At 30.8% G+C, this 15993-nt stretch overlaps 1 protein-coding gene across 1 annotated transcript in view; it reads right to left on the bottom strand.

Moving 5' to 3' along the window:
- Window positions 1-15993, bottom strand: part of LOC126738553 (synaptotagmin-7) — a 94826-nt gene that overhangs the window by 57390 nt on the left and 21443 nt on the right. The window contains exon 2 of the mRNA XM_050443934.1: window positions 15150-15385. Within this exon, the coding sequence (XP_050299891.1) occupies window positions 15150-15376 (227 nt within the window). The 5' untranslated portion in view covers window positions 15377-15385. The remainder of the gene's footprint in view (window positions 1-15149; window positions 15386-15993) is intronic.

The raw sequence follows: 15993 nt of genomic DNA, 5'->3' as shown, positions 1-15993 counted from the left end.
AACTGTATTTACTTACCATGTAGATTTTGTTTGCCTTACAACTTTAATTGACTCATTGTCTCTGACCAAATAAGATGATAACCTTAATAATCATCCTATTTAAATAAATAAAGGTGTTTTAATACTGAGTGAGTGAGTGTGACTGAGACAACTGACCATACAGAGAACCCACGAAGCCGACCTGATAGGTTTTTTTTTATCATTTAAATTCCACAGGGTTTATGGAACCTATCAGATCTAGGGAGTTGTTCTTGTTGTTTAGAACTTTTAAATCAAGACTGTCGAACAAACTCAACTCCCTAGAAATAGTCCCTGTTAACCGGCTAGTCTTGTCGGACTATTATTTATATCATAACAACCTCAGTTTTCTGATTTCAGGCAACTGAACCAATGCAATTTTACATTTCTTCGAAAACTTTAAATAAAATATAACCCTGACTGCCTGGACGAGTTTAATTTTATTTATCAATAACCCATTATCTACTTATTTCTTCTTTTGAGTTTATCGTCAATTAAGACTAGTATTAAACTGAAAAAAATCGTTAATCAAAAGAAAATTGTTGACTGATGAACAGCGGTCACCCTTAGAGAACTGAGACGTGACAGACACTTGTGAATAGACCGTTAGTTAGACACCCAATATTTTTAAATTCGTAAGGAATTATATTTTAAATACTATTATAAATATATAGGTAGATAGAACTACTAAAAGTTAAAACATAGTAAAATCTATTTAACCCTATACTTACAGAGATTGTGATAAGAATCTCGTCAGAGTCTTGTTGTTCTTCAGGCCGTCTAAAAAATCCATCGGTGATAGTGTAGACATAGTGGTAGTCATTATTAGCTTTGAAAACTTTACATAATAGATTGTTATTTATATAAATATTAGTGTAACTTTATAAGTTTTTAACTATAATTTATATAGATATGAAATGCATTCGTAGTAATTTAGCTGCCAATTTTTTTTTTATACTTATTTTAATTACGTATTTTATATAAGTTACTGATGATACTAATATAATCTATAACTAGTCTAATATATCTTGTTGAACCATTGGTGATTCTTCCGTTTCATATTTTGCCTTTAAAAGGTATTATTAGCTAACACTTAGTCAAATAAGTATGTAGGATTACAGTTGCTAATGTGTGTAAGTATACCCCAGTCTTTCCATCAGTGCTACAAAAATACAAACTTTGACAAATAAAAATAAAATCGACTGATATTAGACAATTATATAGGTTTGTATAATTGTCTGTTAATTATTTGTACAAAATCAACGTTTATTTAAAGTTGCACTTTAATTTGCTTTATTATTCTCTTTAACCTAATGACACTTTAAAACCTTTTTAGAAGAAATAATAAAACATGGTATTTGCTACACAGCAGTTTGTTTCTCAATACCTTTATATACAAATGTTCTTAATTTATACTAAGTAACTGGTATTTTTTTGATTTGTATTGCAAAAGAATCTCGATGGACGAAATTTGTCTTTAGTAAAAGAATAAGAAATTAAATCTCCATTAAATTAATTAAAAAAAGGCAGGATTCTATGCAAAGGAGTTTTTCCAACTCAGGCGTATGAATTAAATATCCCCAATATATGCAACAGAAATGGCTAGCATAGATCATAAAAATTCAAAAGGTATTCCTCATATATGAATATTAAATATGCCAATTAAATAGTTTGTGCTGTCTGGGATTTCATTCAAGTAACTTCCTTGAATATTTTGCAATATTATGAGTAAATATTTCTTAAACGGATTAGGGACCAGAGTTAAAGAGGGATTTTTGCAACTACAATTTGTTCAGTGAGTATTCTGTAGAGAAAAATGGGCACAAGAAAATTTTGTAATTTTGAAAACACTTTAGTAACAGTATTATATCTTTAGAATAGAAGAATATACTACTTATTCTGAATACGTCTTGTTGATCCATTGGTATTTTTTCCGTTGCATTTCTTGCATTTGAAAGGTATCGTCGACTATAATTTAGGATATGACAAAAGAGAGTTGTTCTATTTAAATATGATTTTGGGGTAGGAGGCGATTAGGGATCGCTAACCTCTAAACAAAAATATGGTGGTACTAGTTTTTCCAACCTCTATAATAGTTAGTCCAAAGCGCATTTTTCCATCTCTTATATTTTGCGAGATATTCAGATTGATGCTTTTTAAATTGATATTCTCTATAAATAGCATTAGATATGCTTGAGATATATTTTGAAAGATGAAAAATATTGCAGGTGTATGAGTTAAATATTCTCAGTATATGCAACAGAAAATTAAAAGGTATTCCTGTCATATGTTTTATGGTGACCTGCAATGTCCCGTAAATATAACAATTAGATATAAGCATGCAATGTGTTTGTGCTGACTGGATTTCATGGATTTCATTCAAGTAACACTTTTTTGATTTTTGTGGTAATACTAAAAGTGATTTTTTACAGGGATTAGAGACACGAGTTTCCCCATAAAAGAGTGATTGTTGCAACTACAATAAAATTGGTCGAGTGAGTATTTTGTAGAGAAAAATACGCACAAAAAATAATTTTAAAAACATTTAGTAATATATCTTTAGAGTAAAAGAAGATAGTTCCACTAGAGCAGAAAAATATACTACTTATTGTAAATACGTCTTTTTGATCCACTGGTAATTCTTCTGTATTATTTCTTGCATTTATAAGGTATCGTCAATTAACTAAGCCCACTTAGCTAAATAATTTCGTAAAATGACAGTTGGTAATGTGTGTCTTAGAGTTTTCGTTAAATTTTTCATCTATACGGTACCTACACTTTAAGTGTACATCAATATTTCCATTAGTACCAATAATAGAAATTTTGACAAATACAAAGAAATTCGAAATACGTTTTTAAAGGTTTTCAAGATCAATATTTATTTAAAATTGCGTTTAAAGTATTTGTATTGTTATCTGTTAAATCTAATGGGACTTTAAAACCCATTGAGAAGAAATATTAAAACATGGTATTTGCTACACAGTAGTTTGTTTCTCAATGTCAATGGTTTATAGTGTCCATTACATTCACGGTGTTAATTTTCATTTCAGAAAATACAGTTTGGAATAATTTTTAGAGAGGTTGGTGGAATGGTATCACCATATATTTATTATAACCCCAATATACTATACTTTCAAATAATGGTCTTATTGAGTAGTAAATGAGGCAACTTGTCTTGAATACGTCTAGGTTGTATTCTAGGTATATGCATGCAGTGTGTTTGTGCTGCCTGGGATTTCATAAAAGTGACACCTGGAATTTTGTGGGATAATTATTTTTTAAACGGATTAGGGACGAGAGTTTCTCAACACCAGAGTGATTTCTGCAACTATGATTGGTCCAGTGAGTATTCCGTACAGAAAAATAGGCCCTATCCTATAATTTTGAAGACATTTGGATATCTTTAGAGTACGAGAAAATTCTTCAAATAGTAAATATAGTTATTATATAGTTTATTCATAATATATTATTATGAAAATGTAAATACGTTAATTATTCTGCTAATTCTTGTACAATTTTATTAGTATTCTGTAGTTAAAGTTGATTCGTAGGGTTTCTTTTGGGTTCTACTTACGTTTAGGTTATTTAGTTTATATTATTGTAAATCCCTGTAGTTCTAATTTTCTAGAATTTGTATTGTCCTAAAATTATATTGGTCTCTTTGGGCAAAAACAATGAAGATAATTCTAAATATTTCGAAACTGTTCCATTGGGTTATAAAAAGGACGCGATTCGTGACTATTTATTCAGTTTTAATTGTTTAGTCAGTTTTTACCTTGGAAACAATTAAACGACAGTCAAGGCGAGTTAGGTTAGTGTTTTTGACGTTGACAATAAAAGTGTGTTCCCGAATTTCGTTACAATTGGTGTCAGAAGTAAAGGATATTTGGAAGCTCATTTTAGTGGATGCCTTTAACAAGAAGTCAGGCCACAATGGAGACCGAGAAATTGATGGAGCTGCTATTAAGGAAGTTTGAAGAGCAAAAAGTAGAACAAGAAGAACGAGACCGTAAACAAGAAGAGCGAGACAAAGAACAGGAAGATTTACTAAAGACAATTAAATCTGACCTGAAGAAGGAAAATGAAGCCCTGATAAGGACCATGAAAGATGACTTACTTAATTTAAAAGATAATATTAAAAAGGAGCAGGAGGAACGAGACAGAAAACAAGAGGATCGAGTTTTACAACTTAAAGAAGATCTGAAGAAGAATCAGAAACAATTAATGACTAACTTTGAAGCAACAGTAGAAGAAGAATTGGGGCAAGTACAAAAAAAGATCCAAGAACGAGAAGAGGAGGAGAAAAGGAGAACGTTTCAAGAGATGAAAGTAAAACGGACTCCTCTTCATCCCGATCCTGGAATGCAAACAATGATGAAAGTAAAGCCACCAAAATTCAACGGCAAAGAAGCTTGGAGTACCTATTTGAATCAATTTGAGGCCGCTGCTAGGGGAAATCGCTGGGATAACGAAGAAAAGGCAATCAATCTTAAGCTAAGCCTTAGAGAAGAAGCTACAGATATATTAAGAATGGTGCCATCCGAGGATCAGCTCAATTTTGACGTACTGGTGCGTACCTTAGAGATGAGATACGGTGAAGCCCATCTACAACAAGTGTACCAGGCTCAATTGAAATCTAGAAGACAACAACCCGAGGAAGGGCTCCAACAGTTTGAGGCCGATGTTGCTCGATTAGTAAATCTGGCTTACCCTTCAGCCCCAACAGAGTTCCAAGAACAAATTTCTATAAATTGTTTTATTGACGGAGTTCGAGATCCAGATACTAACCACGCTCTAAGGATGGCTCATCATAAAAGTATATCAGAAGCTTTGGCCCATGGACTAGAGTATGAGGCAACTTTTTAAGCAACTAGAAGGCAGACACGAATAAGACAAATCAGAACTCCGGAAAGTGATCTCGAAGATCGCCTAAAGAAGATTGAATCATTATTTAGCGAGGAAACCTAAAAGACCATTGCAATGCTGGAATTGCAATGAGGAGGGGCACCTTAAACGTCAATGCCCCAAGCCTTTAAGAGATCCAAGGAACCAGGAAAACTTCAACTTCAAGCTGGCTGGGTGCTACCAAGACCCACGTATAAGACCAAACTGGCTGCCACATCCTGGAGAGAGCTTGGTAGTACCGGGAAAAATATGCGGCCGTGAATGTGAGATGGTAGTGGATACAGGATTAAGTCATACTATCGTGAAGCCGAACATCGTAGCACACTGTAGGCTTTCACCACCACCCAATTTAATTCTGGAGTCTGCAAATAAAAAAAAGGATCCTGATTCTTGGATTGCATGAAGCTACAGTTACAATTGGCTTAACAACATTCCAACAGCCAGTACTAGTGGCAGAAATCAAGGATGATGTCATATTAGGATTAGATGTTATGAATGCTCAGCAGTTTAAAATGGATGAATATAACCGGATATTGACGACGAGAAATGAAGAGATTTTTATGCACCACCTACATAAAGATAAAGTAAATACCAGAGTCGTTAAGTTATTCAAGGATGTTACTATACCAGGAAATTCAAAGGTGGTGGTTAATGCTACAACTGGAGGAAAAGATCAACACCTGAAACAAGGAAAGAACAGTGGCGTATGCTCTGAAGTAGTGGCAGTCATGAAAAATGCTGATAGAAGTCGTTATTCAAACAGACCTTTTCCTGTATGTTAACAAAACCTATTTGAGGAATCTTCTGCCAATTTAACCATGGACCAGTGTAGTAAATTGCGACGCCTTCTTGAAGATAATCAAGATGTGTTTTCCTTGCATGATAATGACCTGGGAAGAACTGATTTTGTGCAGCATCGAATTAACACTGAAGATAATGTAGGTGAAAAAATGCAAAAACTATCTTAAAATGTAAAAAAAAAATAAAACAAAAATTGACGGATCTCAAGAATTTTGCGAGATAAATTTTGATTAGTTTTAGCTGAATTTATTCCAGTTAAAGTCACCATACTGTATAAGTATGTGCTTAAGTAATGATTGCCACTACACAACAGCCTATGCAGATTACTTAATTATTTCGCAAACATGCATATTTGAGCACCTGCCAAGTGTTACAGCAAAAACAAAGTGCCTTGGTGAAACACTTAATGTAAACTATAATAAAACTCTTATATCATAAGGAGAATATAAAAGGCATATATCAGACTAATCCCTACTAAATTTAAAATGCAGAATCTGTATGAGATAACACTCAAGTTGCAGCACTTTTAATGGCGTATGGATTGACTTGATTCGATTTCTGGTGTTAGACTTAGTAGAGGCATATCAGAAGGAAAGAAATTCAGTAAAGGTTATATACTAGAATTTAAAAAAATATATATATGTTTACTATATAAAGTGTATATAGATATACATGTTACATATAGTGAAAAGAAGGGAAAAAGTATATTTCTTGTTTTTTGAAAATGTATATAAAGATATTATTTAAAATTGAGTTTGTGTTCATAGATTAAATATTTTAAATATGAAAATTATTTTAGGTTTAAAAACAGTTTTAAGGGTACGTGTATTTTAATTAGGGGAAAAATCTATGGCTTTACTTGTGACCTAGAAAAATAACCCAACATTGACATGTTTAGTGGCCTACTAGAAAAAAAAATTTAACCAAAGGAATATATGTGTTTATACGAATTTTGTAAGAAAGAAAATGCATTTATGTATGCCTGGGATGAAAGTGTCGGTTTTTGTGGTACTTAGGTCTTGTGTGCTAAAAGATATCTTAACTTATGCAAAAATTTGCAAGTCATGTTACTGCCTATACTGATGTGTACATAGGCCAGAACAGAAAATTTAAGTAATTTTTGCTCTGGCTGAAGCTGCTTTTTAAGCTTGAGGTGCTAGTAAAAACTTAGTACTAGTTGATCACGAATTTATGTATCAGGTCACTAATTTTTTCCAAATGATTAACAATACAAAAAAATCGAGTAAAGTATATATTGATTATGGTAACTTATTGTTATAAATTGTAAATCTTCCGCAATAATAAGCAAATTATCTGGTAAAAAAGATCCAGTGATAGAATTCAAAAATATTTAGTTATCCATACTTTATATTGCCTATTATTTTCAATATATATCAGAGATCTAGATAAAATCAGGGACATATTAAATTCGTCAAATATAAGTATCTATAATTTTTTTTTAATAAAATACGTAATTAAAATAGTAGAAAATTTGGCTACCTTAGGTAGCTGTCAAAAAACAAACTTATTATCATGCACAAATGTGAACTACTTCACAAAACTAACACCATACAATACAATGAAACTTGTGGCGCTAATTTAAATAAAATTTCTTAAATACAACACTAGATACGACAACAGAATCAAAGAGGAAAGAGTTCGCGAAGAGACGTAGAAAAATTCGATGTGAAACAGCAGGAGGTCGAAAGTTTTCGAAGGTTGTGACAGTTTCGGTTAAAGTGTGGTGAGAGTTTTCAGGAAAAATTGGGAGCACCGCCCGCGTCGCACGAAACGTGCATCGTCGAGTAGAACTGAAGCGGAGCCTCAAAATGGACCATGCGTTTGCGTTGGGGGGGATGGTGGGGCGAGGGCGGATTGCGACTGGATAATTTTGGCGGGAGCAGAGGCGTTCTGGACCCTTTTGTTCCGCGGATTTTCCTGCTTTTTTTTAATATTTCTCCTTTGAATAGAAAAGCAGCAGCAGCAAGAAAAGGGAAAAATTAATTAAGGCGGAAAATAATAGAAGGACTCTGGAAGGAAGATTTTAAGCGGAAAGACTTTAAACTTGGGATAGAGAAAATGTTTTAGTAGGGGTGTGACTTTAATAGAAATAGAAATAATTTAAATAAGGGTGGTGAGATGGAGCTGATAGAGTAGCGTACCTGCAGAGCACTGGCCGTGAATTTTTGTAGTAATAAATATAAGGGTTTTACCTGTTCTGTGAATGACTAATGTTAAAGAGCAATGAGTGCTATTACAGATTACCCCAATAGTAAGATATTAACATAGTAAAAGCAATTTTAACTAAAACTAATAAACGTGCTGAAAATGACATGTATCAAAATGCTGTTCAAGAAGGCAGAACTGGATCAACTAAGGTATTTAATTATAGAAATATTAAATGAGAAGCTTAACAACGATTTTCAAAAGACTATTTCTCGAACGGTCCTTAAAACTGCTCGAGATATATTTAATGACAAATTAAGGAAAATATTTCTGCCCTTAATGACGAAGCCTCGAAAATAAAAGAAGAAAGCAATCGCCTGCGCAAGGCTCTCGATAACCAGGAAGAGTTTTCCCGTAATAAAAACATCCGAATATTTGGACTTTAGTACACAGAAAGCGAAAATATTAACACGCAAGTTTCTGATTTCTTTACCAAAAAAATTAATATAAATATTGCTTTATTCGACATAAAAACTCCTATCGAGTTTATGCCAATAAGTCTCATTCCACGATATCAACAAACAGTTGCGAATCTTAAGATCTAAAGCTAAAAAAAATAATTAAATAAATAATTATAATACCCTGTACCAACATTTTATTTCATAGCTTTTTTTTAACACATTTGCTTCATATTAAACCGATGTTTGTCCAAAAACAAAAACCATTGATATTTTAAAAATGACGAAATTAATTTGCCCAGACGAGAAATATTAAGTATAATCATGACACGATAAGAAAAAAAAATCATTTCTTTATATAAAAAACCTTGTAAAAAGAAATTTTGTAATTTTTTCTTAACGTAATGCATAACTTAATGGGGTACGACACACACATATATATATATATATATATATATATATAGGGTCTACCAATAAGAATGATAGAAGTTTAAATTGTTAAAATGTATCATTAAGATGTCCACCTCGGCTACGGCGGCAGACGTTTAGACGATGAACCCAATTTTCAATCACTTTTTCTAACAAGTTGGGCTGCACTTCGCGAATAACCCGAGTTATGTTAACTTTCAACTCATTGATGGTTTGAGGATTGTTAGAATACACCTTCGACTTCACATATCCCCAAAGAAAAAAGTCCAGGGGAGTGAGATCACAGGACTTTGGTGGCCAGTTGATATTGCCATGTCGCGAAATTATTCGATCTTCAAAACGCTCTCTTAATAAATTAATTGTGGCTCGGTCGGTGTGTGATGTTGCTCCGTCCTGTTGAAACTAATTCTGTTTGAAGTCTCCACCATCAATTGCAGGCCAAAGAAAGTTTGTTATCATGTCGCGGTAGCGCTCTCCGTTGACTGTCACAGTACGCCTCTCTGCATCCTCAAAAAAGTATGGACCGATAATTCCGCCGACACCTGCAAACCACACCACACGTCACTTTTAACGGATGTAATGGCACCTGTACTAATTTCTGGAGATTGTTCTGACACCAGAAGCGTTCCAATTTTGCGTATTAACTTCATCCAGAAAGATGATTTATTTCCCAAAATCGGCATTTTGTTCCAACTGCAACAGGGCCCAGTTGGTAAACGTTCTTCGCAAACCATGGTCAGCAGGCTTCAATTCTTGAGTTAGAACCATCTTATATGGATGTAGGCCTAAGTCTCTCTTCAAAATGCGCCACAGAGACATTGGTGAAATGTCTAATTGCTGAGAACGGCGCAAAACAGACACATTGTTATTCGCGTCAACACTTTCTCTTACAGCGGCGATATTTTCAGCGGTCCTTGCACTTTTTTGTCGCGTTGGTGGCTTATTATCCAGAAGAGTGTACTTCCGTTCAAACGTTAATTGTACGCCTTATTGCAAGCTCAGAAGGCCGTCCACGATGGCCAAAATCTTCTCTAAGAGCACGATAACAGGCTCTAACCGATTGCGCATTTTCGTAATACCTTTTCACGTTGCCCTTGACTTAAACGATTCATGATGAAATGTCAAAGTATACTTTGTAACACAACTGACGCTTGATCCGCGTTTTGACACATACCATTTTGCGTACATGGCCCACTAAACTTCTATCACTTCTATTGGTAGACCCATGATTTTCAATATATGTATATAATAAAGTGGCTAATCCATAAAACAAAACAAAAATATGTTTATTATTTCTTTTTAGGCAGTTGAAAACAAGCACTTCAACTGCCTGGATTAAATTAACAATTAGTCCTACCTGGAAATTTTTAACTGCGTAAAAAACATCTTAGTTTAGGTGACGCATCATTGATTAAACTAACTGGAAAATTGTTCTAATGGAAACAGCTCATTATAACGTTTAAGTCCATTTAACTGGCTGACAAATTAAGTATTATCAACTTTTTATTTGAGTTTGAGGTCTAGCATTTTTCGACTATAAAAATAATTAAAAATTCCAATTTTTTATACTAAAAATTTCAATAAAAAAATTGTTTTTTTCTTTTTGCGAAACTACTGAAAAGAGACCATCGAGGGAACGAATCCTAGTGCTACGCTAACCTGAAAAATAGCCTTTAAATAAAGAAGAGTTATTTTCAGGAATAAATAAAGAAGAATTTTACTAAAAAAAATTCTTACTTAACTTTATGGTGCAAGTGCCTTAAAAGCCTCATTTATCAATCTGGAACTCATAAAAAGATCTTCTATTTTTCTATTGAAAATAATCCTAATAATACCGTGACAGGACAAAACAGAAATTTAGTAAATTGTCTCTTTAATGCAATGCATAACTTAATTGGATGAGACAAACGTATTCATAGAATTCCAATAAATGCTCTTATAGAAAAAGAATGGAAATTGCCCAAACTATTTTTGATGGCTGATCTTTAGTAATTAAAAAAATATATAATTTTGGAATATCTATTTCCAAGTATCTGGAATAAACAAGTAAATTATCCTTTAGCATAGATTTTTATAACAAGAGAGTGTATATGAAGCTTAATTATTTATTTCTTGTCTGCAACTGATTTTCTAGCCTCCTAGTGGTAATTACAAATAAATGTAATTGATGTAAAAATTGTCTCAATTGGATAAAGAAGTGAATTTTTCCAGGCAATTGGGGCCTGGAATTAATGAAAATTAATTGTTCATTTGCCTGTAATTAACAAAAATAATAATTGTATTTGTCCAGGTTGTTGAGCTCTAGAATTAAAAAAAAAATCGAAATTGATTGTTCTAATATCTGAAATAAAAAATCAACTGCTTGGAAACCATTTGGAAAATCTTAAAATATCTTTAGCAGTCTACAGAAAAATAATGATTTAAGTACCTAAAAAGTTTCATTATTCCAATGAAAGCAGAAAATTGCCAAAATGGGAAACTATTTATTAATATATTCCTACTACTGATTCCTCCCTAAAAATAAAAAAAATATTCACCTATCTAGAATAATAATTGAAAAGTATGATTTTGCCTAAAGGTAAGTACCTAAAAAGCCTTATTTATCATTACAAAACTAATAGGAACAACTGTATTAATCCAATTGCCTTGTATATACTGTATAAATATAAATATAATTTTGCGGAACTACGTATATACAAAATAGAAATTAAAATATTCATTTGCTTTTTCCAGGCAGTTGAAGATATAAAATAATCCTAATAATAACCTAACAGAACAAAAAAGAAATTTAGTAAATTGTTTTTTTAATGCAATGCATAACTTAATCGGATACGATAAACGTATTCATAGAATTCCAATAAATGCTCTAATAGGAAAAGAATGGAAACTGCCCAAACTATTTTTGATTTGGCTGATCCTGAGATAAAAAAAAAATATTTTTTTCCAGGTACTTGGAAATAGATATTCCAAGTGCCTGAAATAAACAAGAAAATTATCCTTAAATATTAATTTTTATTACAAGAGAGGCTATATGAAGCAAAATCATTTATTTCTTGTATACATTTTCTGGCCTAGTGGTAACTACGTATATACAAAATTAAAAATAAAATATTCATTTATTTTTTCCAGGCAGTTGAATTAAAAAAAAATACATGAAACTAACTGGAAAAAAAATAAAAAATTAATTCGATTGACTAAAACATTAAAAACGTCCTCAACTGCTTGAAAAAAAATACATATTCCATCTATATAGATAGTTGAAGTAGTTGAATACTTTCAAAGAATTATTTGATTAATTTTTTTCTTTGCAATAGAATACATTTTTTTTATTACATATTTCAAAAACATTTCAAGCAATGTTATATTTTTTTCCAGGCGTCTGAGGTCGTTTTATGTTATTCCTCCAGGCTTTTTAAATAATTTTTAATTTTTCAGGTATTTTAGAACGTTTAATATTTATTTAGATTTATTTACAATGCCTGAAATAAGGCAGGAATTACTTTGAATGCCTAGGAAAAAAAATAATCTTAATTAATTTTTTCCAATGATTATTTGTTTTCTATTTAATCATTTAGTTTGTCCATATACTCAATATATTTAAATAATGATTTTTAATGATTCTTGGTTTGTTTCAGGCATTTCAAGAAACTTTTTTAATTTTTTTTCAAGGTTTTCTAGTTGTAGTTTGATAAAAAACGCATCTATAATTAATTATTTAAAAAAAAAACATTTAAAGCGATATTTAATTTTTTTTCGGGCATCTGAGGTCGTTTTATGTTATTTTTCCAGACTGTTCAAATAATTCCTAATTTGTCCAAGTATTTTGGCATATTAAGCATGTTTTTTTTTAATTTATATAAATGCCTGGAATAAGTCAGAAATTACTTCGAATTATTTCAAATACAATCTTAATACCCTTTTCAGGTAATTATGCCTTGTCAACGTGAATTTCACATTAAAGAGTTTATAAACACCATCGACTATTTTCAAGTACCTTAAGGCTAACAAATGGGTTTTAGGACTTTCGAACCACTTGTTTAAAGTAGTTGCCCCAAGCAAATCGTAACAAACCATTTTTTTGATCATCAATATGATATGCTTAAGATATCTAAAGATGATAATTCAATTTGACTAACTTAAGTTTCAATAATTGTTTTTAATAAAAAATTTGTAGCTCGCAGCAGAAATGAGATAATGGAATGAATCAAAAATCGAAATGTTTAGAATACACCAAAGATTACAAGGAACAGTATGTAAACAGAATTATCCACCTTAATTTTCCTACAGAGTCTTTTGAAATTACGAGAAAAAACAACAGTTTGTTTTACTCCTGTATAATATAGCCTAATCGAAAAATGCTACTTTACAAAATAATTTTAAAAAATCACAACAAATGTATCTAAAAACTGATGGCAAAATCGTGAGAATCTGCTTAAAAATTAAAAATTTATAAAACATCAAACTTGGCCAATATTTCAGGGTGGCGGAATTTTGTGCCGGCGAGTATATTATATAAATTATTAAAAAATATATAAAAGTGTTGCGGTATCACTGTCTCCCTGACAACTTGGACAAGTCAATGGTCATGACACAAAAATGCTTATATCTCTTTTCCTGATAGACCTAGAGGCATGAATATCATTAGCTAAGTTAAAGTCTAAGTTAATATCTACCAAATTGTGTTTAAATCACAGTGATAGGATTAACTGTTCATACGGAAAATAAGTGATCGTGTTTAATGGTGTAAGTTAGTAAATAAATCAGTTGACTATTTTTAATTGTTTTAAATCAGACTTAACAAATGGTAAAATCAGTACTTTTTTTTAATTAATTCATAAGCTGTTTAGATTATTTAAAATTTCCTTATGCAAGTTTGTTATAAAATTATGGTTTATCTCAATCCATGAATGTAGAATCTGAGATTTTTAATAAATGCTTATTTCAAATTTTTACGGCAATGAAATAAAAGAAAATTGGATAAAAAATTCAATATACTCATTAATCAATGAATCCATTTGCTCCAAAAAAGGTCGAGTTTTGATTTCCACTTACGGTTGTTGAGATATTTGTATCCTAAACATTTTCAGTAACTTTTAGCAAAAAATCAAAAAACAGGATGACTTTCAAATGCTTTTAAAAGAGCCTATAAATTTTCTTTTGGCTTGAAAAAATTATAAGCAAATTAATCTGAGATATATAATATAGATAAATTATTGACTTTTATCCTAAAAAATAATAATAATTATTTACACACACTAATATACTACCTACTATATCTACCCGTGTAGAAACTATATCTACAGGATTACCTTCTTTTATTTGCAAAGCTACAAGAGTAAAAAGAGGAAAAGAAAGGTTAGTAAAATTAATTTATAGAAAAAAAAGGAAACAAATAATGCTTGGCAAATTATGTATAATTAAAAAAAAGAGAGTCCACGTATTTTATGCCTTAAATATGCAATAATAAATATTTAAAATAGTACTTATTTAATGAAATAAAGATTTATTCTTTATTTCATTTTCTTGTATTTAATCATACGAGTGCGTTATAAAATAAAACGAGGGCAATAATAATAAGCTCCGGCTTAATAAATTTACATTAAGATTATTCAAGATTAAACGCCGTTAACAATGAAAAATATTTTTTAGATGTTGTTGATAGTGTGCATTTATAATTTATTATTTGCATTCTGCTTTATATTATAAAAAAATAAAATGGGGTTGTAATTTTAATTATAGTAATTTTTCTAGTAAGTCAATTAAAAATAACTAGAGAAAAATATTTATACTTAGTTCTAATATGATTTGGTCATAATATATACACAAACTAGACAACACAATAACATCTATACACTAAGAATTACCTTATTGTGTTTGCGAAGCTGAAAAATAGGAAGAAAAGAAGGAAATTAATAAGAAGAGTGAAACTTAAAGAACAAATATAAAATATTGCTTAGCGAAGAAAATATATTTTATGAATTGTACTGTATACTGTATGTTAATACCATAAATGTTCTAAATAATGATTTTCAATATTTTTAACACGTAATTATGCTGTACGTAGTACAGACCTTAAGCCATTAGATTTTTGCATTTTGCATACATGAAATCAATTGTTTATGAAAACACAATAAACACAAGAGAGCAATTAACGTTCAAAATAATACTTGCTTCTAAATTACTTCGAAATAAGCAATAATTTCTTAAGATTTAGCGATTTTTGAATAAATGCATAAATGCGAAATTTATGGCAAAAATTCAAAAAAAAAAAATTACATTAAACTTAGCACCCTGTATCTTGGCAATGTGCTACTAAATTATTTATCATTATTTATGAGACACTATGTTTAGTAGTTCACTAACATTACTTACCCCAAAGTTTTCGTCGATATTAGCGGCGTTTTTAAGTTAAGGAACCCATTAAGTCGGGACTTTTTATCCTCGTTTAAAGCGCTACCATTTTCAGCTTCATCTTCTTCTTCCTGCTTTGCGCGACGTTTCTTTTGATAGAAGTAGCACGCAGCCATAGCGCCAGCTAAAAATATCAGCACAGCTAACGACGATAGCACCGCGGTTAACACTATTGCTGTTTTTTCCATAATTCCAAACTGGAAAAAAGAAAAAAAGCTATTTTACAACACATTTTTTTTTATTAAATATTTTGTTAAAAGTAAAAAGATTAACAAGTTTAATACACATTTAATATTTTCCTCTATACTCTTTAAGCATCCTAATGACAATATATGTCTATTTTTTTTTCTTTTAAAGATGTAGCTTAAAAGTCATTATGAGTATTATTACCTTAAATTTTCTATATCTGACCTTCATCTATTTTGCTTTCTAAATATGTTATATCATACTGATTTAGCAAAATCATTTGAAGGTTAGTTACATAAAAAAATAGTATTTAATTATTAGACATGTAGTTATGAGGCTTCTGACTATTTAAATATATTCTTATATCAAAAAAATTTTTTTATAATTATTAGACATACTGTTTACAACAAATAGTGTTTATTTACTCTGATAATTATTATAATTATTTTTAATGATTGTCTCATCATTACAGATTTCCTAGGCATATAGCTTAATTATTTTTAAGATACATAGAAACCGATGTCACGGGAAGCAATTATACCAACAGTCAATTCCCAAACTGAATATTTAAGCTTTAGTCTAATTTAATACACGCTAAAATATCTCGTAATTATAAAAT

The sequence above is a fragment of the Anthonomus grandis genome, chromosome 7 (genome assembly GCF_022605725.1).
Source record: "Anthonomus grandis grandis chromosome 7, icAntGran1.3, whole genome shotgun sequence".
NCBI lineage: Eukaryota > Metazoa > Arthropoda > Insecta > Coleoptera > Curculionidae > Anthonomus > Anthonomus grandis.
The sequence above is the reverse complement of the archived record's forward strand: the minus strand, read 5'-3'. Positions and strand labels throughout refer to the sequence as shown.